Source organism: Chrysochloris asiatica, unplaced genomic scaffold (assembly GCF_000296735.1).
Source record: "Chrysochloris asiatica unplaced genomic scaffold, ChrAsi1.0 scaffold00013, whole genome shotgun sequence".
NCBI classification, from domain to species: Eukaryota; Metazoa; Chordata; class Mammalia; order Afrosoricida; family Chrysochloridae; genus Chrysochloris; species Chrysochloris asiatica.
The window spans coordinates 24,818,898-24,846,335 of record NW_006408531.1 but is presented as its reverse complement, the minus strand read 5'-3'; the positions used below and the strand labels follow the sequence as shown (position 1 = coordinate 24,846,335).

Sequence of the window (27,438 nt, the reverse complement as noted above, 5' to 3'; positions counted from 1 at the left end):
TTTTACCTAAATGGCATTTTGATGCTTTATTCACTCTGTACTACAGAAAATGAAGGAGGCTGTTGAGAGCGGCAAACAACAAACTGAGAACACTTTAAAAGAAGGCAATGACATACTTGCTGAAGCCAATCGTCTTGCAGATGGAATCAGTTCTGTGATAGACGTAAGTATTTAATAAAATGACAAGTTGGAAGAGCAATGATAACAACATAGGTGCTCATAAAAGGGAAACAATGACAAGCAATAATATCTTTTCTGTGGTAAGCCCACGAGTAGTGTGTTATCTACTTGACCTGTTCCCACACACTCAAACCTGGAGTTCTTTTTAATCATATTAATGAAGGCTATCTGTTTTTCCTGGGGCAGTACTTACAATGTGTTTCAATATTGATGTAATATTAGTTCATCGTTGTTGCTGTTAAATGCCATTGAGTCAGTTCCAACCCATAGCGACCCTGTTTAGGGTTTCCAATAAGTGACTGGTGAGCTTGAACCACCGACCTTGTAGTTCAAACGGCTTTGTAGTCTGGCACATTAACCCACAGCACCACACCAGGACTTCAATATTAGTTAATAGAGAAACATAAATCTACAAATAGACTTGTTAACATAGGGTCTACTGTATTATTCACAGTGGTATATAATCATAAAAATGCAAAGGGTCTAAAAGTTTCTAATGATGATTATTTGTGCATTTATACCAAAGAAGTCGAAAAGTTTTTAGAATTAGTTTCTTCTTGGTATACACTGGCTTCACTAATTTCCTAATCACTATCAATAAATAGGCATTTTTATTATTTATTCTCTTTTTGCCATGTTAACAAATTTGAAGTTTCATTAAAAACCAAAAGGACTGTGTGTGATCATGCCTCACAGAGAAAGCTGTAAATGATAGGGGACTTGGGGTTCCTTGTTGTCAGTGTCCTCTCTTCTTTACTTTTCAGTATGTTGAAGACATTCAAAATAAGTTACCCCCAATGTCTGAAGAGCTTAACGAAAAAATAGATGATCTCTCCCATGCAATCAAGAACCGGAAGCTTGCTGAGAAGGTGTCCCAGGCTGAGGGCCACGCTGCTCAGTTGAATGACTCCTCGGCTGTCCTGGATGGGTATGCCATATGTTGTTGGAAAATGTATATTGACACTTGTTCAAAAGTTTTAAATGAAAAAAAAAAAAAAAAGTAGATAATTGCTTTCAAATCTTGATTCAGTAATTATGAACATACAAGCTACAAGGGCTTTCTGTGGAAGAGCCTAATTAAGCAGATCTGGGCAAAGCTCTACTGGAACTGCATCAAAAGTTTGAGTTAAAAGCGGGTGGAAATATGGCTTGGTAGGGAGCTAACATAGCCCTAGGCTATGCTTAGAAAAAAAGAGTTTCTGTTCTTTATTAGAAAGCACAGTGGTTGTCTTATTAGCATTTAAAATAATGATATGTAAACACACATTCTGCTCTAAATTTCAGTTTTATATTTCTAATGGATTCAAAAGAATGTATTTTTGAAGAGTGGCTTTGGAAGTTGTCTCCCATATATAGCATTTTAGCCAGTAAGTTCAAATCTCTCTTTTTCTGTTCCAAATACCAGGGAGATACTGCAAAGGCCTCATTATAAAAACAGCTCACTGTAAGTGAAATTCTTGACTGGGTCAGCAGAGGTAGGGGCAACTGGGAAAGACTTGTTTACCTAGATGGTTTGTAAACAGCTATCTAGGTAATTCTGATATGATTATCCTCCTTAGTATATAGAGCAATTTGAGGGTTATCATAATCAATAAAAATACTACGAACCCCAAGGGGAGCACGGTCGCTCTGTAGGATAGGTAATGGAATGCTAACCACAAGATCAGCAGTTCAGGCCTACCAGCCTTTCTTCTGTGGAAGAAAGATGAAGTTTTTTTGTTCCCACAAATCTACAGCCTCAAAAACACTATTGGTGTTGTTGTTGAGTGCCATCAAGTTAGTTCCAACCTATAGTGACCCTGTATAGAGTTTCCAAGGAGTGGTTGGTGAGCTTGAACCATCAATCTTGCGGTTCAAACCAACTTTGCAGTCCAGCACATTAACCCACAGCACCACACCAGGACTCCCCAAAACACTATGTTGTTATTGAGTGCCATCAAGTTAGTTCTGATCCATAGTGACCCTGAATAAGGTTTCAAAGGAGCAGCTGGTGAACTTGAACCACCAACCTGTGGTTCAAACTGACTTTGCAGTCTAGTGCATTAACCCACAGTGCAACTCCAGGACTCTAAAAACACTATACAGGGTCACTATTAGTCAGAACTGACTATACTTGTTGTTGTTGTGATGTTTCGTGGAGTCAGTTTCGACTCATAGCGATCCTGCATAGAGTTTCTGAGGCTGTACATCTTTACCGAAGCAGAAGGCCTCATCATTCTCCCACGGAACAGCTGGTAGTTTGAACTGCTGACTGTGAGATTAGCAGCCCAATTCATAACCATTACGGTACCAGAGCACATAGTGCATATTAAATGCAAATATATTTGGAAACATAATTGTTGGGGTTAATTTATTATTGTTAAGTGCCACTGAGTCAGTTGTGATAAGAACACTATACAGATTCATTATTGGTCAGAATTGACTCAATGGCACTTAACAAATTAACCCCAACAAAGATTTTTCCAAATAAATTTGCATTTAATATGCACTATGTGCAAGGAGCTCTGGTAGCGTAGTGGTTACGAATCGGGCTGTGAACCTTAAGGTCAGCGGTTCGAAACTACCAGCCGCTCCATGGGAGAACGATGAGGCTTTCTACTCCCGTAAGGATTTACACCCTCGGAAACCCTGTACAGGGTCGCTATGGGTCGGAACCGACTCGACGGCACTTAGCAACAACAATAACAATGTGCAAGCATGGAGTTCTGGTGTGGCACTGTGGGTTAATGCGCCAGACTGTAAAGCCATTTGAACCACAAGGTCGGCAGTTCAAGCTCACCAACTGCTCCTCAGAAACCCTAGACAGGGTCGCTATGGGTCAGAATCGACTCGATGGCACTTCACAACAAAAACAACATGTGCAAGCAAAATAGTTAGTACCTAGTGTGCCATGACAAAATAGATCACAGGGTGGGTGACTTCACAGAGCAGAACTTTATTTTCTCACAGATCTGGAAGCTGAAAAAATCAAATCAGAGTCAATATGTTGATTTCTTCTGCAGGCTTCTCTCCTAATTTCTGATGTCTGTTGACAGTTCTTACTGTTCGTTTGCTTGTACACAGGTTCCTCATATGGCATCTGTCTTCCTCCTGTGTGTGTCTACCCTGCTCTACTCATAAGACACCACAGAAAAGATTAGGTTTAGGACCCACCCTACTCTGTATCATTAACATAACAAAGAAAACCCTGATTTCCAAAACAGCTCATATTTATAGGTACCCATTGTCTTTGAGTCTTTTCCTACTCTCAGTGATCCTAGAAGGCTTAATAGAGCTATCCCTTAAGGTTTTCAATGCTATGATCTTTGGGGACGCAAAATGCCACATATTTCTCCCACAGAGTGGCTAATACATTCAAAGCTTCAATCTTTCAATTAGCAACCAAATGCTTAATCACTGAGCCAGCAAGATTTCCACATTTCTTCTTAGAGGACACTGTTCAATCCATAAAATACAAATATGATGCAAAGGGAAGTATTAATTATTTTAAATGATGGGCATTACAGCACAGTACATTGTATAACTTACTGTAAAGGTCATAGACAAAGCAGTAAGTTAGAAATCAGAAGACCTAGGTTCTAGTCCTTAATCTGTTACATAATACTGACCGTGAGACCTGGAGACAAGTCATTTTAGCTTCCTGAGATTCATTTTTCCTCACCTAGAAAGTATACCTTCTCTATAGGAATTCTGTTATAATTCCATCCAACAATGTGAAGCAAGTGCTCTGTAGTATACTTTACAAACATAAAGTATTGTTCTTACTCCACACAATTGAATGGTGCCCATGGCACAGAAGTTTTTGAAGGATGCTATAAGTCAGGAGGGACCAGTCACTGGAGAAGGATATCATGTTTGGTAGGTGGAGGGTCAGAGAAAGAAGAAGACCGCCAATGAGATGGATTGGCCAAGTGGCAAGATTGATGGACTCAAGTGTGCCAACAGTAGTGAGGCTGGCCCAGGTTGCGGCAGTGTTTCATTCTGCTGTGCATAAGGTTGCTATGAGTCAGTACCAACTCAATGGTACCTAACAACAACAATAAGTATTTACTTTAACATATATTCGTAGTAGAGATTACACAACGTGGTTAATGTAATTGATATCATGAAATCATAGACCTGAAAAATGTGTTGACAAATGTTGGATTATATATATAGTATAGTGATAAAAAAAAAAAAACATACAAGTTCCTGAAAAGGTTCACAGCTGGATTATTAAAGCATGAGTTTGAGTTGCAAACTATAACACAGTGTTACAGGTAAATACCTCTGCCCAATTATATTGTCAATGAACACTTGAAAGTCATATTTGTTATCAGTACAATGTTTTTCATTTGAAGACCAGCTGCTCTGATGGTTTTTTTTTTTGTGGGGGGTGATTTCCCAACAGAATCCTTGATGAGGCTAAAAACATTTCCTTCAATGCCACTGCTGCCTTCAAAGCTTACAGCAATATTAAGGACTATATTGATGATGCAGAGAAAGTTGCCAAAGAAGCTAAAGGCCTTGCACATGAAGCAACCAAACTGGTAAGGAAAAAAATAAAAGAAAAAATTATTTGCTGGGAATGGAGGTTAAACTGTTTTTAAAAGTAACTGAGCTAAATTTCATTAGTGAGCTCTGGAAAATCCTAGTGATTTAGATTATTTGTTTGTAAATATTTTCACAACTTTAAACTTAATCCAAAATAAACTCAATGTGTTGTGATCATAGGAGAATGTTGTTTTCTCAGTTAGTCTACTACCTACCACAATCAGAATCTTGAAATTATTGCAGATGCCAAGCAAATCTGTGTTACCAGCTCACAGAAGTAAACAGGGAAATCGATCACAATTATTCTAGATTGAATCAGTAAGAGGAAATAAAGCTTGACAATAAAGCTGCTGCTTGATGTTGCACACAATTTGGTTTTATATGGAATTTTGCTATGAAAGTATACTTTTAATAATACATAATGGGTCATATGTTTCTATACTGCCTCTATCCATTGAAAAGCTCTTAACTTTTTTGGCTACTAACATTGTTCAAAATACCTTTAGATCTAACATTTGAATTTAGGGGTTCTTACTTTTATCGCTTTCTCTGAATGTCTTGAGTAGGGAAAATTTTGTTTCTCCTTTACAGTATCATGTAAATAAGTCATATGATAAACCTTGGTAATACTATTTAGATCAAAAAGCAGTCTACAGAACTTGCACTGTGAGTTAAAATGTGCAGAACTGCTCTTTTGCTTCATACATTGTTGGTGGTGGTGGTTAAGTGCCATTGAGTTGGTTCCAACTCCCAGCGACCCTGTGTAGGGTTTCCTAGGAGTGACTTGTGAGTTTGAACCTTGTGGTTCAAATCGACCTTGTAGTTCAGCACATAGAGAATCCCCTAAATGTATCAGAATTTGTGGAAAAGCAAAAAAGAAAACAACAACAACAACCTGAGCAGGCATGTGACTTTGAATTAAAGACACACAAACAATTGGTGTTAAAAAATCAGAACAATATGCCCCTTACTTTAGTATTTGGTCACGTGCTTTCTTGGATCTCAGGTATATTAGATCCTTTTCACCCTAAAGGTTTTGTTCTTTGGTTACAACGAAAACATAGTCCCATCAGCAATTATTACTGTGTTTAACGTTTATAGAAAGAACTCTACTAATGCGCCGTATAGTCTTTCTTCTTACTCAAACTGGCTAAACAAGCATTGCAGAAACTTTAAAATAAACCTATTTTTCATTATCCAAACTAAATTTCTTTACCCATCTTCTTATAGATTATTTTCTGTTTATTAAAGACCATGGAGTCCTGGTGTGGAGCTATAGAATAAGCCCTAAACTGCAAAGTTGGTTTGAACTGCACGTTTGATGGTTCAAACTCACCAGTCACGCCTCATAAACCCAATACAAGGTTGCTATGAGTTGCAACCGACTTGATGGCACTTAACAACAACAACAATTTTAACTTAAATATTTTCAACTCATCTATGTCTTATTGGATGACCTTTTTCAGCATCTAGTACTGTACTTGGCAAATAATAGGCATGGATGGATGATTGAATGAATGGATTTCATTCATCATTAGTAACATCTCTTGTGCCTATTTACAAGCTTTTATACTTGGTGTAAGGAGCTCTGGTAGCGTAGTGGTTATGAATAGGGCTGCGAACCTCAAGGTCAACAGTTTGAAACTACCAGCTGTTTCGCAGGAGAAAGATGAGGCTTTCTGCTCCCGTAAAGATTTACAGCCTTGGAAACCCTGTACAGGGTCGCTATGAGTCAGAACTGACTCCAAGGCACACCACCACCACCACCACCATACTTGGTGTGGCACTGTAAGACTGCTAATCACAGCTTCAAACCCACCAGCCTCTCCTTGGAAACCTTATACAGATAATAAGGTTACTATGAGTTGGAACCAACTCGATGGCACTTAAAAACAACAACCATACCCTTCCAAACCTTGCTTTTGTGATTGTTTCCAGCTTATAGACTTTCATTAACATTTTAAGTTAAAGAGCTGTTTAGTTTTACCTAAATTCAGGACGATCGCTTTACACTTAACAGACTCTCATTTTTATGCCAACATAAAATGTAAACTTATCTTCTCCACCAGTATTCATACTTGATAAGTTAGCCATTGTCAGCCACTGACCGTACAGTTAGCAGTCCAGGGTAATCTTCTAGTGACACACTAGGATGCCTATATAGGACAATTGTTTCTTAACTGTAAGATTTGGTATAATTGACAGGGCTATAGATAAACATAGATGTATGTTTACTATTGATCTATGAAAGGATTCAAAGGCAATACTAAAGAATCTTCTAGTTATTTTTAATCTAGCACTACAGAAAAGTCATAGTGCTCTCAATAAATTGTAAAACAAACAAGATACAGAAAGGAAGTAGGCATTTGCAAGTGGAGAAAAAGAGACTTACTAAACTAGTGACAAAACAACCAATTACTATAGTAAAGAAAATAGAGGTGAGATGACTTAAGGGGGAAAATATGGAAAATACTTTAGGGAAATAAACAACTAAGTGATTAAATATAACCTCTAAGCGTAGTGAAGACCTAATTTATAAAGTGTCTTCACTGTAGTAATTAGCTTAATTTTGCCTTTTTAAAAACACATATACTGAATCAAGAATGAGATTGAAAGGAATACATGAGTTATATGCAAGTTAATTCTTAATTTTAATCTTTAATTTTAACAGAAGGAAGCTCTATACAATGTAAGATTGCTACAATTGCTCATCTTATCTGGGAGTCTTCATCCCCTAAACTTTTTACAGGGGTTTTCTAGGCACTTATTAGGAAAACAATACACACACCAAAATGTGAATTTCATACCAGAGTGTGAAATGAATGCATTTTCTCATAGAAACAATTATAATAGGATAGTTAGTAAAGAATAGGGCTGGAAGGCAAACTGTAAGAGATAATAATTAAATAAATAAAACTAAGAGGAGAAGTCTAGGAAAACATAATTATACAGGAGAAGAATAATAAAAATTGAATACATTTAAGGACTGGCACACTTGTATCCTAAGAAGTGGCTGTGCTGCTCTTGTAAATAACTCTCCAGTGTTTATTTCCCAACAAGAGAATCAAAATCTATAGAAAACCTCAAAAATTACTTTTTCTTGCTTTAGAGTTGATAGTCTAAGGAAGAAGTTTGATTTTTAAATTTATTCTTCGATGGCAATTCAGTAAGAAGAAAACCTCTAATAGGAAGACAAATAATATAAAAGAAAGACAGCAAGCTCTGAAATATCACACATGGAGTCAATTGAGAACTATCTTGAAGTTCGAAATACATAGATATGCTCTATAAAACATAACACCCAAAATAATATGCACTCTAATATAGAAAAGGAGGAAGTACATAGAAAGGAATGAAGGGAATCTGAAAATAAATTTAAAATGCAAAACTAGAAGAACATACACTAAAGGTAACACCTTGGTAACTGAAGAAGTTTGGAATATAAATATGGATCACAATATCGAGTGACTGCAATTTTAAAACACACAGAGACAGAAGACATAAGTACACTCAGAACCTAGAAGAGATGAGTCATGAATTGAAAGTATGCAAACATTTGAGACACAGGAGAATCACCCTCTCAGTGAACACATATCTGTACCAGCCTACAAACACTAGGAGTAATCTTGTTTTCTCAGGATTCTAATTGTGAAATCCATTTGTCATAAGAAAATGAAACCAGAAGCCTCTGAGTTGAACTTCAAATTTGTACCATCCATATGTTGTAAGAAATTCTCCAAGCTGTGAAAATAATGGGAAAAAAAGGAAAAGAAAGTCCTGTTCTTGGCTATTGAAACCCCTAGACATCTGGAAGAAGGATATGCAAAATATGCCTGTTGACATCATTTCTCAACCTACGGAAAAATGCTTTTTTGCAAGATTAGATCACACCATCTGAAGAGATAATCAACTCGGAAAAGGGCCAGAAAATATACCAATTAACTTGACTGATATTGAGATTATTGAATAATATGAAAAAGAATATAAAAATAAATGCATTTAAAGTCATTAAAATGTTAAAATCATAGAAAAGAATGATAAAAGAATATGACATAAGAACTAAAAAGATTATGAAATATTTATAAAAGAAGAAAATATAATTGTTAAAATGAAAAAAATATAGTAATTGAAATTTAAAATTGAATAGATTAAAATAGATTATAAACAGTAGAAAAGGAGGTTGATTTATTGAAAGAGCTGAGCACATTACCCAGAATACAAGAAATATGGTAAAACAAAGAAGGGTTGAAGATAAAAGAATGATACCCTAAGTCTATAAAGAGCTAGAAAAATTGAGAAGACTTGAGAATAGAAAGAAGCTATGTAAGAGATAATAAATATTTTAAAGAATTAGTAAAAAACTTTCTTAAAAAGACATGATTTCTTAAATTAAGAAAGTCCATCAAAACAAATAAAAGTAAACTTACCCCTGCAAAATAGGCCTGTCAACTCAGAATTCTATACCTACTTCAACTATCATTCAGAAGCAAGGACAAAATAGTGACATTCAGTTTACCAGTCACAGACTCTTCCTGAGCTACTGTAAAATGCCCTTCAAAAGCATTGTCAACAAAGCCTGGGGGAGTGAGAATCGAAGAGACAAAAGTAATAAATTTATACAAAGCCAAGCACGGTGGAAAGAGTAATTAAAATATTTATTACACATGTGACATTAAAAACAAATTAGAACTAAAATAAAAGAATAATACATGAAAAATGGGGTAGACAGTGAGAGTTAAGTTTTAGCATCCTTGAAATTTGGGGAGGAGAACAGAAAATATAACAAATATTAGTGAAGTACATGTATTAAACATGGAGAACAATTGTTAAGAGACTTAAAATAATACTTATATATTCAAATAAGCAGACAGAAAAAAAATGATTGTGTAGTTGCAAGGAAGCTTTGAGTCAATTCCTTAAGAGACTGAAAGGAGAAAAACAGAAGCAAAGGAAAAGATAAACAGAAGACACACTATATGGTTGAATTAAATCCAAATACGGTAGTCAGAGTAATTATCACTGCCTTCCTCAAAAAACAACTGCTGAGATCTTAGAGTCTTAAAACGATTCAAGTTTATTTATTATGACATCATGTCCTTACGTAACTCAGAAAATTCTTCTTCATCTTGTAGCTACATTATACCAAGTAGCTTCAAGTTTGTCCTAGCAGAGGACGATAAAGAAGGAAGGGACATAGTGGCTCTTATCTGTCTTGGCTGGGCCACATCTTATCTCAGTCTATTGACCAAAAGTAGTCACATTGCCCCTAACCCAACCATTGGAAAGCTGGCAAAAGTAAGAGAACATCTGATGAACAGTAACTGTCTTTGCCTCAAGTTGCCTTCCTAATAAATGCAAATAGATTAAATTTTCTAGTTAGGAGATAAATATTTTCATATTAAATTAATAATTTTAATAAAATCAGCCATACACATAAGATTTTGGCTCAGGTCTGGGCAGTGTTTCATTCTATTGTGCGTAGGACCGCTATGAGTCAGTACCAACAGCAACAACAGTATATGATTTATACAAAGTGTAACTAAACTCTAATGATACAGAAAAGTTGAAAGCAAAAGATGGGAAAAGATATGGCAAAGAAATACTTAAGAGAAGAAAGCTGGTGTAGCAATCAAGATAGCTAACATACGTCTATTATCTTGGAGTCCTGGTGCGGGAATGTAGGATAAGCACCAGACCGCAAGGTCTGTTTGAACTGCAAGATTGGTGTTTCAAAGTCACCAGCAGATACTCGGAAATCCTATATAAGATCACAATGAGTTGGAACTGACTTGATGGCACTTAACAATAATAACAATTATCTAGTTAATATACTCATCCCAGTCCCATTCTTGGTAAACATCAAAGGCTGTTTCTGTGATAAGCCTTTTCTTGACCTTTTAGATCAGTGGTCTCATACGTTATTTGTCATTTTGTAATTGACTTATTTCACTCAGCATATTGTCCTTTTAGGTTCATCCATGTTGTAAGATTTTCAAGGATTCATTGTGTTTTTTTAATGTTGCGTAGTATTCCATTGTGGGTATGTACCATAACTTACTTTATCTGTTGATAGTGTCCATATTTTGGCTATTGTGAATATTTTCCTGAAATCTTCTAGAGTTTTGCTTGTGTTTTCTTTGATCTCTTTATTGATTTCTTGGAGGGTACTATATATATATATATCTTTTGACATATATAGTACCATTGCCACCAGCTAGTTCCATTGCCATTTCTTCCTTAGAGAGGCTTCTTAGTCTTTATTTTGGTCTCTTACTGGACGCATCTTGTCCTGTTTCTTTAGGTGATTTGTTATTATCTGTTGTCTCTGAGACATTGAAGTATTATTTAGCTTTTTATTGCATGTTTGTTTGCTCCATCCTGGTTATTTTTATTATGTTTTGTTCTGAGCGTTGTGTCTAGAAAGATGGGATGGACAAGCTACTCTGGCCTCTAGTCTAGGCACACTGCCATGCTTGCCATCCATCTCTGGGGGAGGGGGTATGAGTGGCTGGATGTGTGAGCCCAGGTCTTTGTTCACTGGTCTGCCAACCAGCTGAGAGCAGGTTGGGTGGTCACTGACCACTGTTAGTCTTTGGCCCAGTGGTGCAGGAGCAGGCAGTGGATGGCTGTGACAGCTGAGTGGGTGGGATGGCAGGTTTGTGCAGTCACATTGCTGCCACCTCTGACCAGGCAGGGAAAGGAGCAGGGAGCTCAGATAGGCTCATGGGTGGGAATGGTGGAGCAAGCAGACAGTGCTACTCTGAAGTGACTTGCCAGCCCTCAGCAGGGTCATCAGGTGGTGGGAAGGGTGGAGGTTGGAGTGTGGGGAAGCTTATATCTTCTTGTTGTTGTGTGCCTTCAAGTCAGTTCTTACTCATAGTTACCCTGTATAGGGTTTCTGAGAGTGGCTAGTGGGTTTGTACTACTGACCCTGCAGTTAGCAGTCCAGTGCTTATCCTGCAGTACCATGCCAGGATCCAGCAATTGAGGTTGCAGGGATGGGGGTGTTTGTACCACAAATTACAGCAAGGTGTGGAATAGGGAGCATGCTCTTCTGGTCACTGGGCAAGGGTGCCTGGTCTCTTCCCATTGACCGTGGCCTGCAATTGGGATCTTATTTCACTCTGGCTATATACACACTTACTCTATGTCCTTTTCCGAATTCTGTGAAGTCTCCTTCTTCTCTTCACCCAGGATTGCTGCTGTCTTTGTGATAAGGTGCCATACTAGTTGGCAGTTTCCCTCTGCCTCATTTCTTCTCATTCGGCTGTTTTCTGTCAGTTCCTTCTTCCAGTCAGTGTCTTTATATTTTACCCTTTCATTTCATGCTCACTTTCCAGGATTATCTTCTGTATGTGTTTCATTTGGTTTTTTTTTTGCCACCATTTTGACTGGAAGTCAAGGTGAAAAAAAAGTTTTAAAATAAAAGAAACATTCATTGAAGGAGAAAATGTAATGAGAAATTATAAAATATTTGGTAATTAAATTAAAATAAAACATATACATTAAAATTGTGGGATACAAATAACGTGGCATAGAAAAACGTATCATTTTAAATGCAGATATTAAGCAAAGAAAATAGGTTGAATAATTATCTCAAGTATCTGCTCAAAAAGTTAGAAAACAGCAAAAAACAGCAACAAAATGGCGCAAGGAAATGCACAATAAAATTGAAAACAGAAATTAATGGCCTAGTAAAAAATTAGACATGGCTGACAAACTAGAAAGCTGATTCTTAAAATAAACACAAAAGACAAGAGCAATTAAACACAAAGAAATGGCACATACAAGTTGTATTAGGGATGAAAAGAGGGACATAATTAGATTGAAAGTAAACATGGCTGTGGACAAGAAAAGAATCAACTTTATAGCAATATATTTGAATACTTCAAATGGACAATAAATTGAAAGCAAAATTTACTCAAAATGAGATAGCAAACTTGATAAGTATTATATAAATTGAGTCAATAGTTCATAGTTTATCCACAACGACTCATCAATATCTACCAACATGTCAACATTCACAAAATATCCCAATCTAAATAAAAAAAGAAACTCTCTCTGGTTCCTTTTAATACTTACAGGAAAACAACAACAAAAACATGGTATATATGGAACAGTATACAGATTGAGCTGTGAACCACAAGGTCAGCAGTTTGAAACTACCAGCTGTTCTGAGGGAGAAAGATGAGACTTTCTGCTCCCGTAAAGATTTACAACCTCGGAAACCCTATACAAGATCGTTATGAGTTGGAACTGACTCTACGGCACATAACCACCACCATAAAAAGAAAACTTTAATGAATCATGGATGAGCAAAAGGATTAATAAAATATTAACTAATCAAATATAAATTTATATTTTAAAGAACTGGATAAATAAATACAATATTAAAATAAGTGTTCATTTGAATCAAGTATGGATGATGGGAATGCCGGTGCCTATCATTAATTTAGAGTCTTGGTGTGGCGCTGGATGATAAGCACTAGATTGTTAACTACAAGGTCGGCAGTTCAAAATCACCATCCACTCCTTGGAACCCTATACAGGGTTGCTACAAGTTGAAATCGACTTGGTGGTACTTAACAACAATAATCATTCATTTAAAAACTCTGGAAGCAATGGTTAAATGATCAGCTACTAACCAAAAGGTTGATGGCTTGAATCCCTTTAGTTGTTATGAGGGAGGAAAGACCTTGTATTCTGCTCCTAATATTGTAAGTCTGTAAGATTATAGCCCTATGGGCAGTTGCTATGAGTCAGAATCAACTTTATAATGAGAAAGAAAATCATTCATTTCTGTTCTATCTGTATACTTAAAATATTTACCAGTTAAATTTTTTAATTGAAATTAACAGAAGAAGAAAGTGTTTTTCACTCAGTCAGTCCTTTAGAAAGATCTGTCCAGAAAAAAAAAAGTATCACTAGAAGTATCCTGAAAAATAAAACAAGCTTCTCATCTTTTACACAAAGAAACCCCAGACAGCCTTCTTTGTTTTAATTCAAGATGTGTGTGCTTTGTTTTTTAAATTAAGAAGCAAAACTAATAATTTCAAGCAACAATTCCCTGACATAACATTTTCACCCTTATTTTACAACATAGCCACTCGTCTGTCAGTTTGTCACACAGTGGTGTCTTGTATGTTGTTGTGATGCTGAAAAGTATGCCACTGATACTTTAAATACAAGCAGAGTACACAAATGGTGGACAGTTTCAGCTGAGATTCCAGAATAAGACAGACTCGGAAGAAGGAAAGGCAGATGATTTCTGAATGTTTAGCCACTGAAAACCTTATGAGTTAGCAGTGGAACACTGTCAGATAGTAGATACTCAGTATTGAATATTGAAACATGATGAATTGCACCAGAATATTGTCAGCTGTAGTGCCGGAGGTTGAGTCCTTCAGGTTGGAAGGCACTCAAAATACACTTCAAAAGAGCTGTCCTCTCAAAGTAGAGTTGACCGGGATGATCCAAATGAAGTAAAGATTTCATGACCTTCATTTGCTGATTGGGCACAACTCATAATGAGGAGAAGCAGCTATAAACATCCATTAATAATCAAATCAAGGAATGAATAAAATATGAATCTAGAAAAATTGGAAGTTGTCAAGAATTAAATGGAATGTATAAAAATGAATATTCTAGGTATTATTGAGCTGAAATGCACTGGCATTGGCCATTGTGAATCTACAAATAATATGGTTTACTATGCTGGGAATGATAAATTGAAGAGGAATAGTGTTGCATTCATCATCAAAAACAACATATCAAAATCTATATTGATGTATAATACCATAGGATAATATCCAGATGCCTACAAGCAGATCAGTTAACACCACTATTATTCAAATTTACACATCAACCACTAAAGTCAATGATAATGAAATTGAAGAATTCTACTTAAAATATTTATTGATGAAGATGAAAGACCACAGTCTTTGGTATAGATTGCATCTCAATGTAAAGTAAACAAAAATCCTCACCACTGGACCAATAAACAACATTCTTATCAATGGAGAAAAGATCGAAGTTGTCAAGGACTTCATTCTTCTTGGATCAACATCAACACTCATGGAAGCAGCAGTCAAGAAATCAAACAACGTATTGCATTAGGCAAATCTTCTGCACAAGACCTTCTGAAAGTGTTGAAGAGCAAAGATGTCAGCTTGAGGACTAAGGTGCAGTTGACCCAAGCCATGGTATTTTCAATAACCTCATATGCATGTGAAAACTGGACAGTGACTAAGGAAAACCTTAGAAGAATTGATGCTTTTGAGTTATGGTGTTGGAGGAGAATGTTGAAAGTGTCATGGGCTGCCAAAGGAACAAATAGATCCATTTTGGAAGAAGGGCAGCCAGAGTTCTTGGAGAACAGAATGGCCAAACTTAGTCTCTCACACTTTGGACATATTGTCAGGAGGGACCAGTCACTAGAGAAGGACATCATGTTTGGTAAGGTGGAGGATCAGAGGAAAAGAGGGAGACCCCCAGCAAGATTGATTGGCAAAGTGGCAGCATCAGTGGACTCAAGCATGGCAACAATTGTGAGATTGACCCAGGACCAGGCAGTGTTTCCTTCTGTTGTACATAGGGTCGCTATGAGTCAGTACCAACTCGATGGCACCTAACAACCACAACAACAACCAACTTCTTCAGTCTTAAATTGATCATACATGCAGTCAAGTTGTATTGGTAATTACTGGTGATTAGAATGCAGAGGTGGGAAACAGAGGAAAGACCAATAGTTAGAAAATATGACATTGGTGATAGAAGTAATGCTGGAGATCACATGATGGAATATTGCAAAACCAATGACTTACTCATTGCAAATACCTTTTATTTAAACCACATAAAAGGTGACTGTGCACATGGACCTCACCAGAGGGAATACACAAAAATAAAACTGACTACATCTGAGGGAAGAGACTGTGGAAAAGCTCCATGTCATCGGCCAAAATCAGGCCAGGGGCAGACTGTGGAACAGACCATCAATATGCAAGAGCCTCTGAGTAATCCGGAAGTCCACATCCCCAGCATTCCAGGGCTCTGCATCTATCCGGAAGTCTGAGCCTCTCTCTGATCTGAGTTTTCTGTAACCCATGACCTGCTGCCTCTCTGTGCCATGCCGGTGACAGTGGTGTTGTGCTTTGTTCCTACTTTATTTTTTCCAGAAAAGAATGTCTCCAGAAATAATGTTTGAGCTGATAATAGAACTTCAGTGAGAAGAACCATAACCGCAAGTTGTTGCTGTTAAGTGCTGTTGAGTCAGTTCCAACTCATATTAACTCTGTATAGGGTTTCCAAGGAGTAACTGGTGGGTTTGAATGGTCAACCTTTCAGTTAGCAGTCCAGTGTTTATCCTACAGCACCACACCAGGACTCCACAAATGCCCCCTTTCAATTTTCACTCTTTCCCTAGTTCATAAACAGTATTGTGTGGTTTTCATATAGATAACACTGATCCATAGTAGTTGTTCACTAAATGGAGATCGATTCCCATCTCCAATAAATACTGAAATATAGAATGGCTAGAAGCCTCTGGATTTTCAGAATATTTATATGGCCATAGTGGATAGGGAAGTTGAGTAGAGGAAATTTTCAAAGAATAGTCAAATTACTTTCTTTCTCTATTTAGCTTGAGATCACATCAGCGTATGTGTCTGATGTCGTGTTTCCAAGCATTTATGGTTTTTAAAAATTTATTAAAATTCATATTGGTCAGAAATATAGAATTAGAAGATTTGTCTCTAATCTGAATGCACATTGTGTATGTATTGAGCTAACATACTACATTGTTCAACCCATTCTGGCTTAATTCCTATAATAATTATAAACCCCAGAGCTTAGAATTTAAATTTTAATGTAATTTATTATTCAATTTACAGCTATATAAAATCATTTCTTACCTTCCTTGGCCCAGTTATGGTGCTTAAAATAGATATGTAATTAACTACTTACTAGTACAAAGTAGTAAGGATGTCCACATGCTTTCAATTTTCTGTTGATATTTTTAAATTGTTTCTAAGCACATATGTATTATACTTAACATGTGAACAGCATCATAAAACAAAGGGTAACTAAGATAAATAGAAATTCTTCTCTGACATCAGACTTACAAAAATAATTTATGTGTTTGTTATTTGCAATTCCAGTAAAAAGAATGCATTCCCACTTATATATCCTAATCATTTATTTTCCTTTACTATTTTTTTTCCTGAATTCTTACGTAAGCAAAAAATATGTTTGCTATTGGCCAATAAATTCTATTACTTAGAAACACTGGTTTTTGCAATAGTGTGATTAAACAGTCAAGTATTTCTAATAAATATTTATTTAGAAATCTACTTATATATTCCCTTTGTCCTGTCTTATTTAATGATTTTGTAACTGAATGAACCACAATATATAAAAAATAGTTAGAGATGATTTTTGAGTCTTTGTTTTCTTTATCAGGACTGTATAAGTATTAACAGAGTACATGTTGCATTAGAAATATCAAACAAAATATGGTGTCTGCCATGCTGTAAGCATTATTGTACATACACTTTGTATTTTATTCTGTCAACTATTAGTCAGCATTCATTCAAATATGAATTTTAACTTGTTATTTCTACAATCACTGACATTTAAATTTTATACCAATGTGGTGCTGGAGGATCAACACTGGACTACAAAGCACAAGGTCAGCAGTTCAAACCCACCAGCTGCTCCTTGGAAATTCTATACAGCGTTACTATGAGTTGGAGCCAACTCAACAGCACAGAACAACAGTAACAAGAGTTTTAATAAATGACATAAAATCATAAATGATATGACAATTGAATCTACCACTAAAATTAGTGAACATTCCTTCTCCTTCATGAGATACTCAGCTCTATCTCTTGGAACTCAGTGATTCATATAAAAACAAATATGGAAAAGCCAATGAGTATGTAAGTTATATAGAAAAATATTTAATCTGTGTGAAAGTTGTGTTCATTAAGCCCTACTGAGTTAAGCAATATTATTTGTAATGGATAAATTCATTTAACCAAAAGTGAAAAATCTATTGAAAGCAGAAAAGCAAACTTCTGTTTTATGACCCAATATTGGTGGTGCTGGCGTTAAGTGTCATCGAGTCCATTCCCACTCATAGCGGCCTTATATAGGGTTTCCAAGGAGAAGCTGGTGACTTTGAACCGCTAATCTTACAGTTCAAACCGACCTTGTGGCCCAGTGCTTTATCACACAGCACCATACCAGCACTCCATTTAGACATAAATATTTATTAAATGAAGGCATAAAATATGAGAAAGCCAAGGGTTGTATCATCAGATAAACACAGAAACTCTAGTATAATGCTATAATACAGTATAAGTCTATAGTACTTTTCTCCAGAACAGCACTGCCTTCGTGTCATCCTGCTATTTAGGATTTCTACCCATCGATAAAATAATCAAGAAGTGAGACTGGTGTGTTAAGTTTGGTCCTGGACATGAACTCTAGAGCAAAAGCTATGCCCTGTGAGGGTCTTCTCTCTAACTCAGTAACTACTTCATTGCTTGTACTCAAAATACGACTCTGTTGTATCGATCCACCACCCTTAGTGTCTAACAACTTGTTAGTTTCTGCCTCATTGTAGTATGCTAGAACCACATGTGCTAGAACGGTTAGGGCTTTTGTACAATTGTTGTTAAGTGCCGTTGAATCGGTTCCTATCCTTAGTGACCCTGTATAGCGGTTCTGAGGAGCAGCTGGTGAGCTTGAACCGCCGATCTTGTGGTTCAAACTGGCAATTAGGGCAGTGTGAAACTGTGGGTTAAAAGCACCAGACTGCAAAGTTGTTTGAACTGCAAGGTCAGCGGCTCAAACTTACCAGCTGCTCCTTGGCAATCTTACTCAGGGTCTCTATGGGTCGGAACTGATTGGACGGCACTTGACAATGACAACAACAATGTGGCACTGTGGATTAATGCACTGGACTGCAAAGTCAGTTTGATCTACAAGGTCAACAGTTCAAGCTCACCAGCCACTCTTAGGAAGCCCTATACAGGGTAGCTATGGATCAGAACCTACTCGATGGCACCTAACAGCAGTCGCAATTCTCACTTAAACTGTACCAGTTTCTGTCGGTCTATGTTGATTCATGGTTCTCCGACTCATCGCGCTCACAGTGTCAGAGAAGAATTCTGCTCCATAGGGTTTTCAGAGGCCGATTTTCTGAAAGTAGATTGCCAGGCGTTTGTTCCAAAGTGCCTCTGAGTGAACTTGAACTGCCAACCTTTTATTAGCAGCCACGTGTGTGTATACCATGAAGGACTGCCTCAGATATATCTATGTTGATGCCAATATGTATATAGTATGTTTACATGTATATTTGATACTCCCTTGCTGTTCATAGTGATATCCATCAAGCTGAAAATTTACAATCACAAAATGTAAATTCTCATTTGCAAATTTCAGAGTGCCTATTTTTTTCCCTCTTTTGAGCTATTGCATCCATAGGTATAAGTCAAGTTCATCAAATTGTATCAGATTACTTTTTTTCCTCTTCTTTCTTCTTCTAGTTGAGCTTTGATCATCCAGTCATTGCAGCCAGGTCAAGTGGGTATTATCTACAAGTGTGGGTGTTCTTGTGTATATGCCCTCTCTTCTTATCAGATGGATGCTTCACTCTCCACTCTAGTCCTCTGTGCCTGTGTCACTGACTCTGGACCCCAGAGTCCCCAGGTCTTGCCACACTGCTGGCCAACCAGGTCTTCTCCCGGGTTCACAGGAGTCTAATGAACATTGTAGGGCTTAGCTTGCAGCTTCACTGCTGTTTTCCCTTTCTTCCCCTTATCAGTGACAAACGTGGTTACCCTCAGTTGCTTTTTGCCTTCCACAGAAACTCATTGTGTCTCTCTGCAATCATCCAAGGACATGCTATCAAATGCCAAGTATCAGAAGCCTTTTTCAAATTACTAACCAAAGGCATGTCTTTGAGTGGTCTTTTTGCTCAGTTTTGATTGACTATTTCATTTTGAATATCAGAAGCTATTTCTTTTTAAATTTTTTATTGTGAATTATGTGTTAACTTACATGGGTGAACATTATCTTTACATTCATCCTATCATAATTTGTTTCATTGCAATGATCACAATCCTCTACATGCATCATCAAACACCCAGAGGGTACACCCCACATGCCTGCACCCCAGCCACCAGCACACAACCCCTTTTCCTCCCTGAGCCCAGAGCCATAGTCCCCAGATGCTCCTTCTGTCTACTCATCGCCTCTGCCTCCATCCCTAGTGTCACTGCCTCCCTGGACAGGGTCCAGGAGGTATTTTTAAACTCACTTAAAATTGATCCATAGTGATTTCTTTATTTTGAAATTATGTATTACTTTAAACTTTCATAAAAGGAATTCATAGGCATTATTCAAAAGTAGAAAAAGTCAAACAAGCAACTTAGAGAAATATAAAATACACAACAAATAATTAAATTTATAATATTATCCAGAATTCTTCCTATGCAAAAAAATTTTCACAAACATCTGTGTAACTCTGTTAGTGTAATATGCCAATGAATATTACATGCATTTTATTCTGGAGATACTCTATTATTTTAAATGTACTTATCCACCATTTCCTCTGAAAATTTATTTAATATAGTAAGAAAGTTCTCCTTAATTTTTAACAGTAGTCCAACATACCAGAATATAATTTTTTTCTGATATGCACTTTACATAAACACATTTAGCTAATCACCAACCCTCATGTATATTCCTGCACATTTTGAACAGCTTTCTTTATTGAAAATATTTTAGATCGGAAATAATTTAAATTGCATATTATCTTGGCACAGTAGTCCCTGTGGAAATGTGTGAAATTTGCTTTCTAAAATAAATTATTTCATAAATAGAAAGTAATGAAATAGGTCATAGACCATGATGATGAGTTTTCAGTTGCTACTTTTTTAAAAAAGAGGAAAGAAGAAAAAAAAAAAAATCTGGATCCCTTCTTAGGACCAATTCTCTCAATACATTTGAAAATATATTTCTATAAAGGAGTTACTTGAAGAACATTTAGAAAAATAATAAATGTATAGTATAAATAATAGTAAAAATAATTACTTTTCAACTTGCTTATTGTGAGGATAAATCACAGGTTCACTAGCCTGACAAACTCGCATTTACCGTACTTCCACATCTCCTTCCTCTGATAGTATCTTCTCTAGTAGCCATATGGCTAAGTGCATTAAGCTCCATTATTGTTGTTGTTCTTAGGTGTCATTGAATTGGTACCGACTCACAGCGACCCTAAAGAAGCTCTGGTAGCATAGTGGTTACGAATCGGGCTGCAAACCTTAAGGTCAGCAGTTTGAAACTACCAGCCGCTCTGCGGGAAAAAGATGAGGCTTTCTGCTCCTGTAAAGATTTACAGCCTCGGAAACCCTGTACAGGGTCGCTATGGGTCGGAACCGACTCGACGGCACTGAACAACAACAACAACCCTATGTCCAACAGTTCTGGGTCCTGGGCCAACCTTACAAACGTTGCTACGCCTCAGCCCATTGCTGCCATCACTGTGCCAATCCATCTACATGAGGGTTTTCCTCTTTTTCTCTGATCCTTCACTTTACCAAACATGATATACTTCTCCAGTGACTGGTCCCTCCTGACATGTCCATAGTATGAGAGACAAAGTACATTCTGGCTTCCAAAGAGCACTCAGGCTGTACTTCTTCCAACATAGATTTTTTTTTTGTTCTTTTGGTAGTCCACGGTACCTTTAATATTCTCTTCCAACACCGTAACTCAAATGCATCAACTCTTCTATGGCCTTCCTTAGTCACCGTCCAACATTTTTTTAAATGTTTCATTGTGAATGATGTGATAGTTTACATGGGAGAACATTAGCTTTACATTCATCCTATCATAAATCATTTCATTGCCGTGGTTACAATTCCCTCCGTGAATCATCACCCAACCAAGGGGAATAACCTGCAAGCCTTCCCCCTGGTCATCAACACACAGTATCTCTCCCTCTCTGGGTCTAGAGTCCCAGGCTATTCTCTCGCTCCACGTCCTTGTCTCTGCTTACATCTCTGGCATCACTGCTTCTCTGGATAGGGTCCCACATTCCTCTCTTCTCCCTTGATGGTCCCAGGGACCTCCACTCCTGGACTGCAAAGTCAACCACTCCCCTCAATTTGCTACAAAATGTCTACCTTTACATTTCCACCCCTCACAGTCAATCCTGATAACACTATTGTGCCACATGAGAGTCATCCCCATCTCCTTTCATCAGCCCCACCCAGACAGATTGGGTACTACTCAGTGGAGATTCTATCTTCCTCCATGCCCACTATATCTAAGCTCCCTCTTGAAAGCTTGTAAGCCAGTCACTTCTTGCTTTGTAGCCCCCCATTTTGGGTAGCCAATGTCCAAGTTGCCCATCCCTGTCTACCCTGGTATGGTGGGAGTGGGAATAATCCTCACTGTAAAGATTTGTTCCGTCTTTTGAGCTACTGCATATCCATAGGTGTAGGCGAAGTTCATCAAATTGTATCAGATTATTCTTTTTCTCCTCTTCTTTCTTCTTCTAGTTGAATTCTGATCATCCAGCCATTGAAGCCAGGTCAAGTGGGTATTATCTGCAAGTGTGAGTGTTCTTGTGTATATGCCCTCACTTCTTATCTGCTGGATGCTTCACTCTCCACTCTAGTCATCTGTGGCTATGCCACTGACTCTGGGCCCAGGAGTCCCCAGGTCTAGCCACACTGCTGGCCAACCAGGTCTCCTCCCAGGTTCACAGGAGTCTATTGAATGTAGTCGGGCTTAGCTTGCTGCTTCATTGCTGTTTTTTCCTCACTTCCCCTTATCAATGACCAACGTGGTTACCAGTCAGAGTGCATGTCTGCTCCTATATTTCCACTGAGTCTTAATCCTGGAAGGGGGTTTGCCCCGAGGGGACCCGACCGCTTGCCTTGATGTCTTCTGGGTGAGCAACTTGCTTTTTCTTGTAGTAGTCAGTTGGACCGCCATTATTGTTTTGTATTTTTCCTATTGGACTTTCTTTCAAGAAATATCTTCTGTTCTTCCAACCACTCCAGGCTGGTCTGCTTGTCCTTTCCGGTTGAAATTTCCCACTTCAGAAGGTTCTGGACAGGGTTCATGATTCCCCGTATGGTCTTATGTAATGTAGAGGCTCCACAGGAAGCCTCCTTCACTAGGCATGTTGTAGCTCCATTTTAGGTATTCCAATCAGTTATAGGCAGAAGATGGTCACTGTCCAACTTTTGCATGCATGTGAGGTTATTGAAAATACAATAGCTTGTGTCTGGTGCACATTAGTCCTCAAACTGACATCTTTGCTCTTCAATACTTTAAAAAGATCTTGTGCAGCACATTTGCCTAATGCAATATGTCGTTTTATTTCTTGACTGCTACTTCCATGAGTGTTGATGGTTGATCCAAGATGAATGAAGTCTTTGACAACTTCAATCTTTTCTCGATTGGTATGGATGTTGTTTATTGGTCCAGTGGTGAGGATTTATATTTTCTTTACATTGAGATGCAACATATACTAAACGTTGTTGTATTTGCTGCATTATAGAAATGATCATTATCTTTATGTGATTTTTTTTTCTTGTCTATTTCTCCACAATATTATAGCTTTATTAGGGAAGACTCATTCTTACCATATTTGAAATCAGAGTTTAATGTGGTGCTTCAGACTTCTAAGCATTTTTGATGATTAAGATAATTATTTAGTTTATCAATTAAGCAATGACTTGAGGCTTTAACAATAATAACTATGAATATTTAACATAAAATTAAAATAAATATTTATTGAATGCCAAGCATTCTGCATCATTTCATATTTTCCTGTACCTTTCCTCTGAAATGAAGTTGTAAATTATCTCTCATTTTCAAAAATTGATTTGTAACTAACAAAAGCATACAGCAATGTACATATAACTATCGATCCTCTTTTTGATGTGTATTACAATAAAATTCTACAATTTATATATGTTCATATAATACACACAGAGTACTAAAGAACTTATTATTTATAAAAATATAGCCTCTACAAAGCAAGGAACAAAATATCTTGCAACTCTCTGAACCTCATTTATATTTCACATGTGTTGTAGACACAGCTCAGAAACTCTGATGTGATGCTTATGAATATGTATGAAGAATAATTAGCTTAGAAAATGCTGCTTCATCACCTGTATTGAGATTGCTAGTGTGCTCCAGTGACTTACTGAGCAATGTTGAAATAGGGCTTTCCAAATTCCAGTGAGATGAAGCATTTCTGTTCATCCATAACATGTTAGTGTTTTCCATTCCGTTACCATATGATAGACATGTCTTTTAAACCTGGATTGTTGGCAGACTGTTTATAATTGATAGCTTATGTCATCAGCACTTCTTTCAGAATTTTATTTCACATTTTCCACAGGAATGAGACCTGTCTGATTCCTCCACATTTAATCCAAATGTCTCATTTCATTGCCCTTGCTCAAGGTCACAACTCTCTTTTTTCTGGCCTACATGATTACAGGAATATGGTTTGGCACTGGTAGCTGAAAGGTCAGTAGTTCAAACCCACCAGCCAGTCCTTGGAAACCCTATACAGAATTGCTATGCATTGGAATTTATTTCATGACGCTTAACAACAACAACAACACTATTACAATTGCCCACTTATGGTTTCTTTCCTTTCATGGTATTGTTGTTGCTGTTAAGTGCTGTCGAGTCGATTCTGACCTATTGTGACCCTGTATAGGGTTTCCAAGGAGAAGCTGATGAGCTTGAACTACCTACCTTGCAGTTTGAATGACTTTTTGCAGTCGGACACATTAACCCACAGCGCCACACCAGGACTCCATAGTGCTGCCCAATTCATCGTCCTGGACACAGCACTGGAAATGTTAGAGTACTTTGATTCAAATCTGAAACTTTCAATGACTCCACATTGCCTCACTCAATTTTTTCCTCACACTCCATACATTGAGTCCAATATACCTAACAGCCCCATCTTACTACTAGTACCTTCACAAACTCTCCAGTCCTGAGGAACTGAAATGCTTCCGTTCACACATCAAAGTTGTCTACCTCCCTCCCTTTTCTTATCTGGTTGTGACTGTATCTCCAATACTCCCAAGACTGAGGATCGAAGGAGAAATAAGTAATATCCTAAAAAGCAGTAAGGATAAAAAATAAAATATAGGCAATATTCACAAATGGAACAAAATGAGACATTAGCAGCAAGGAAGTTTATCAACCACTCAATGTGTTTCTGGATGAAGATCAAGGATCCAATGGAAGTCAGTAAGTGACAAACATCTATTTATACTTAAGAGAAAAAAATCAGAAAAGTCCCAAACTACCAGTATCAGGACTAGATAAGGTGAAGTTGCTCCAGCTTCTGCAGATAATAAAGTTGACAAGACAACTATGGAAAACTGAAAGCCAGTAGAGTCCTCGTGTTGCAGTGGGTTAAGGATCAGTGATTCAAACCTACCAATCACTTCATGGGAGAAAGATGAGCCTATCTGCTTCCATAAAGATTTACAGTCTCAGAAACCCTAGGGAACAAGTCTTCTTTGTCTTCTAGGATCAGTATGAGTTCAAATTGACGGGAGACCAGTGGGTTACCAAGTTGGATTCGATTGACAAATTCTTCAAAATCACAGACTACCAAGCTCATGCACAAAGACATAAATTAATCGAATAGCTATGTATTTACTAAATAATTAAATTTGTAGTTAAAAACCTTATACACACTCACACACACTCATATTCAGTTCCAGATGGTATCCCTGATTAATTCAAGTAAACATTTAAAGAAGATCAATAAATTCTTCCAGAAAAATGAAAAGGATAATATATACAATTTCCACCACATTATATAACGCCAGTAGTATTCTGATACAAACCCTGAAAAAGACATTAGAAGAAAAAAATACTACAGACCAGTATCACTCATAGATGCAAACGTTCTTAAAGTTTTAACAAAATAAATTCAATCATATCTAAAATCAATTATACATCATGACTAACTAGGATTCACCTTAGCAACATAATATTGGTGTTGTTGTTGTTATGTGCCGTGGAGTCATTTCTGACTCATAGTGACCCTGTACAGGATTTCCGAGGCTGCAAATCTTTATGGGAGCAGAAAGCCTCATCTTTCTCCCGCGGAACAGCTGGTAGTTTCGAACTGCTGACCTTGCGTGGTTCGCAACCTGATTCGCAACCACTATGCTACCAGAGATCCTTAATATTGGTGTAGTATTTGACAACCAATATAATATACCTTATTAAAAAATTAAAGAAGAAAAATGCTACAACTATCTCAACCAGTATAGGAAAAACATCACAAAAAGTGTCATTGCTGCTATTCATTGCTTCTAGGTGTTATTGTCGTTATTGTCAGTTTTCATTGAGTTGGCATTGATTCATAGTGACCTTATATGTATCAGAACAAAAGTTTGCCCAGTCTTGTGCCATCTTCATGATGATTGGTATGTTTGAGTTCATTGTTGTGACTATTGTGTCATTGCATCTCATTGAGGGTTTCTGTTGATTTCACTGACATTTTACCAAGCAAAATGTCTTCCAGAAATTGACCTTCCTAGATGAAGTATCCGAAGTAAATAAGTCAAACTCCCGTTCTCTCTCTTTACTTCTAAGGAACATTCTGGCAAGGAAAGAGAAATGAAATGCATCCAGATTGAAAAAGAAGTATAATTGTCTTTATTCATAGATGACGTGATAGTCTATGCATAAAGTTTAATGGAAACATAAAAAACTACTAGAACTAATAAGTGTGTTTTACAATACTATAGCCTATAATATCAATATACAAAACTATCAATATACAATATACAAAAAATGCTGTAGACTATAGTATCAATAAATTGGTGTGCTGCTGTAGGATAAGCACTGGACCTCAAGGTCAGTGGTTCAAACCCACCAGCCACTCCTCACAAACTCTATGCAGGGTTGCCATGAGTCAGAACTGCTTCAGAGCACTGAACAACAATAACAACATAAAGGTAAAGAACTTGGAAAATGAAATTTAAAACTACACAATTTATGATAGCACCGAAATGTTAATATTGCTGTTGTTATTAATAATAAATTTGACTCCCAAAATGTGCAAGGCACCTATACTAAATACTACAAAAGATTTCTGGAAGAAATTAAAACCAAAAACCAAACCCACTGCTATTGAGCCCATTTCTGCTCATGTTGTTGTTGTTAGGTGCCATTGAGCTGGTACTGACTCATAGCGACCTTATGCACACCAGAATGAAACACTGCCTGATCCTGGTTCAACCTCAGTTGTTGCTCTGCCTGAGCTCATTGATGCTGCCAGTTTTCAAATCCATTTTTCTGAGTCTTCCTCTTTTTCTCCGACCCTCCACTTTAGCAAATGTGATATCCTTCTCCAGTGATTGGTCCCTCCTGATAATATGTCCAAAGTATGAGAGATGAAGTCTGACTAGCCTGGCTTCCAAGGAGCATTCTGGCTGAACTTCTTCCAACACAGATCTTTTTGTTCATTTAACAGCCCATGATACTTTCAATACACTTCTCCAATACAATAACTCAAATGGTACTTAAAATACCTGCAGTATAGATTTCAGAATCACAGCAAAACACAAGCTACCACAGTACAATAAACTGACAGAGAAGTGGCTCAACTCACTGTAACCCTAAAAAAAAATTTCTAAGACTATA

The 27,438-nt window shown here is 37.2% G+C and overlaps 1 protein-coding gene across 1 annotated transcript in view; it reads left to right on the top strand.

Moving 5' to 3' along the window:
- The window catches only part of LAMA2 (laminin, alpha 2), a 747,229-nt gene that overhangs the window by 564,166 nt on the left and 155,625 nt on the right, over positions 1-27,438 (top strand). Inside the window, exons 38-40 of the mRNA XM_006834727.1 lie at positions 47-163; positions 945-1,108; positions 4,571-4,709. Coding sequence (XP_006834790.1) covers positions 47-163; positions 945-1,108; positions 4,571-4,709 — 420 coding nt within the window. The remainder of the gene's footprint in view (positions 1-46; positions 164-944; positions 1,109-4,570; positions 4,710-27,438) is intronic.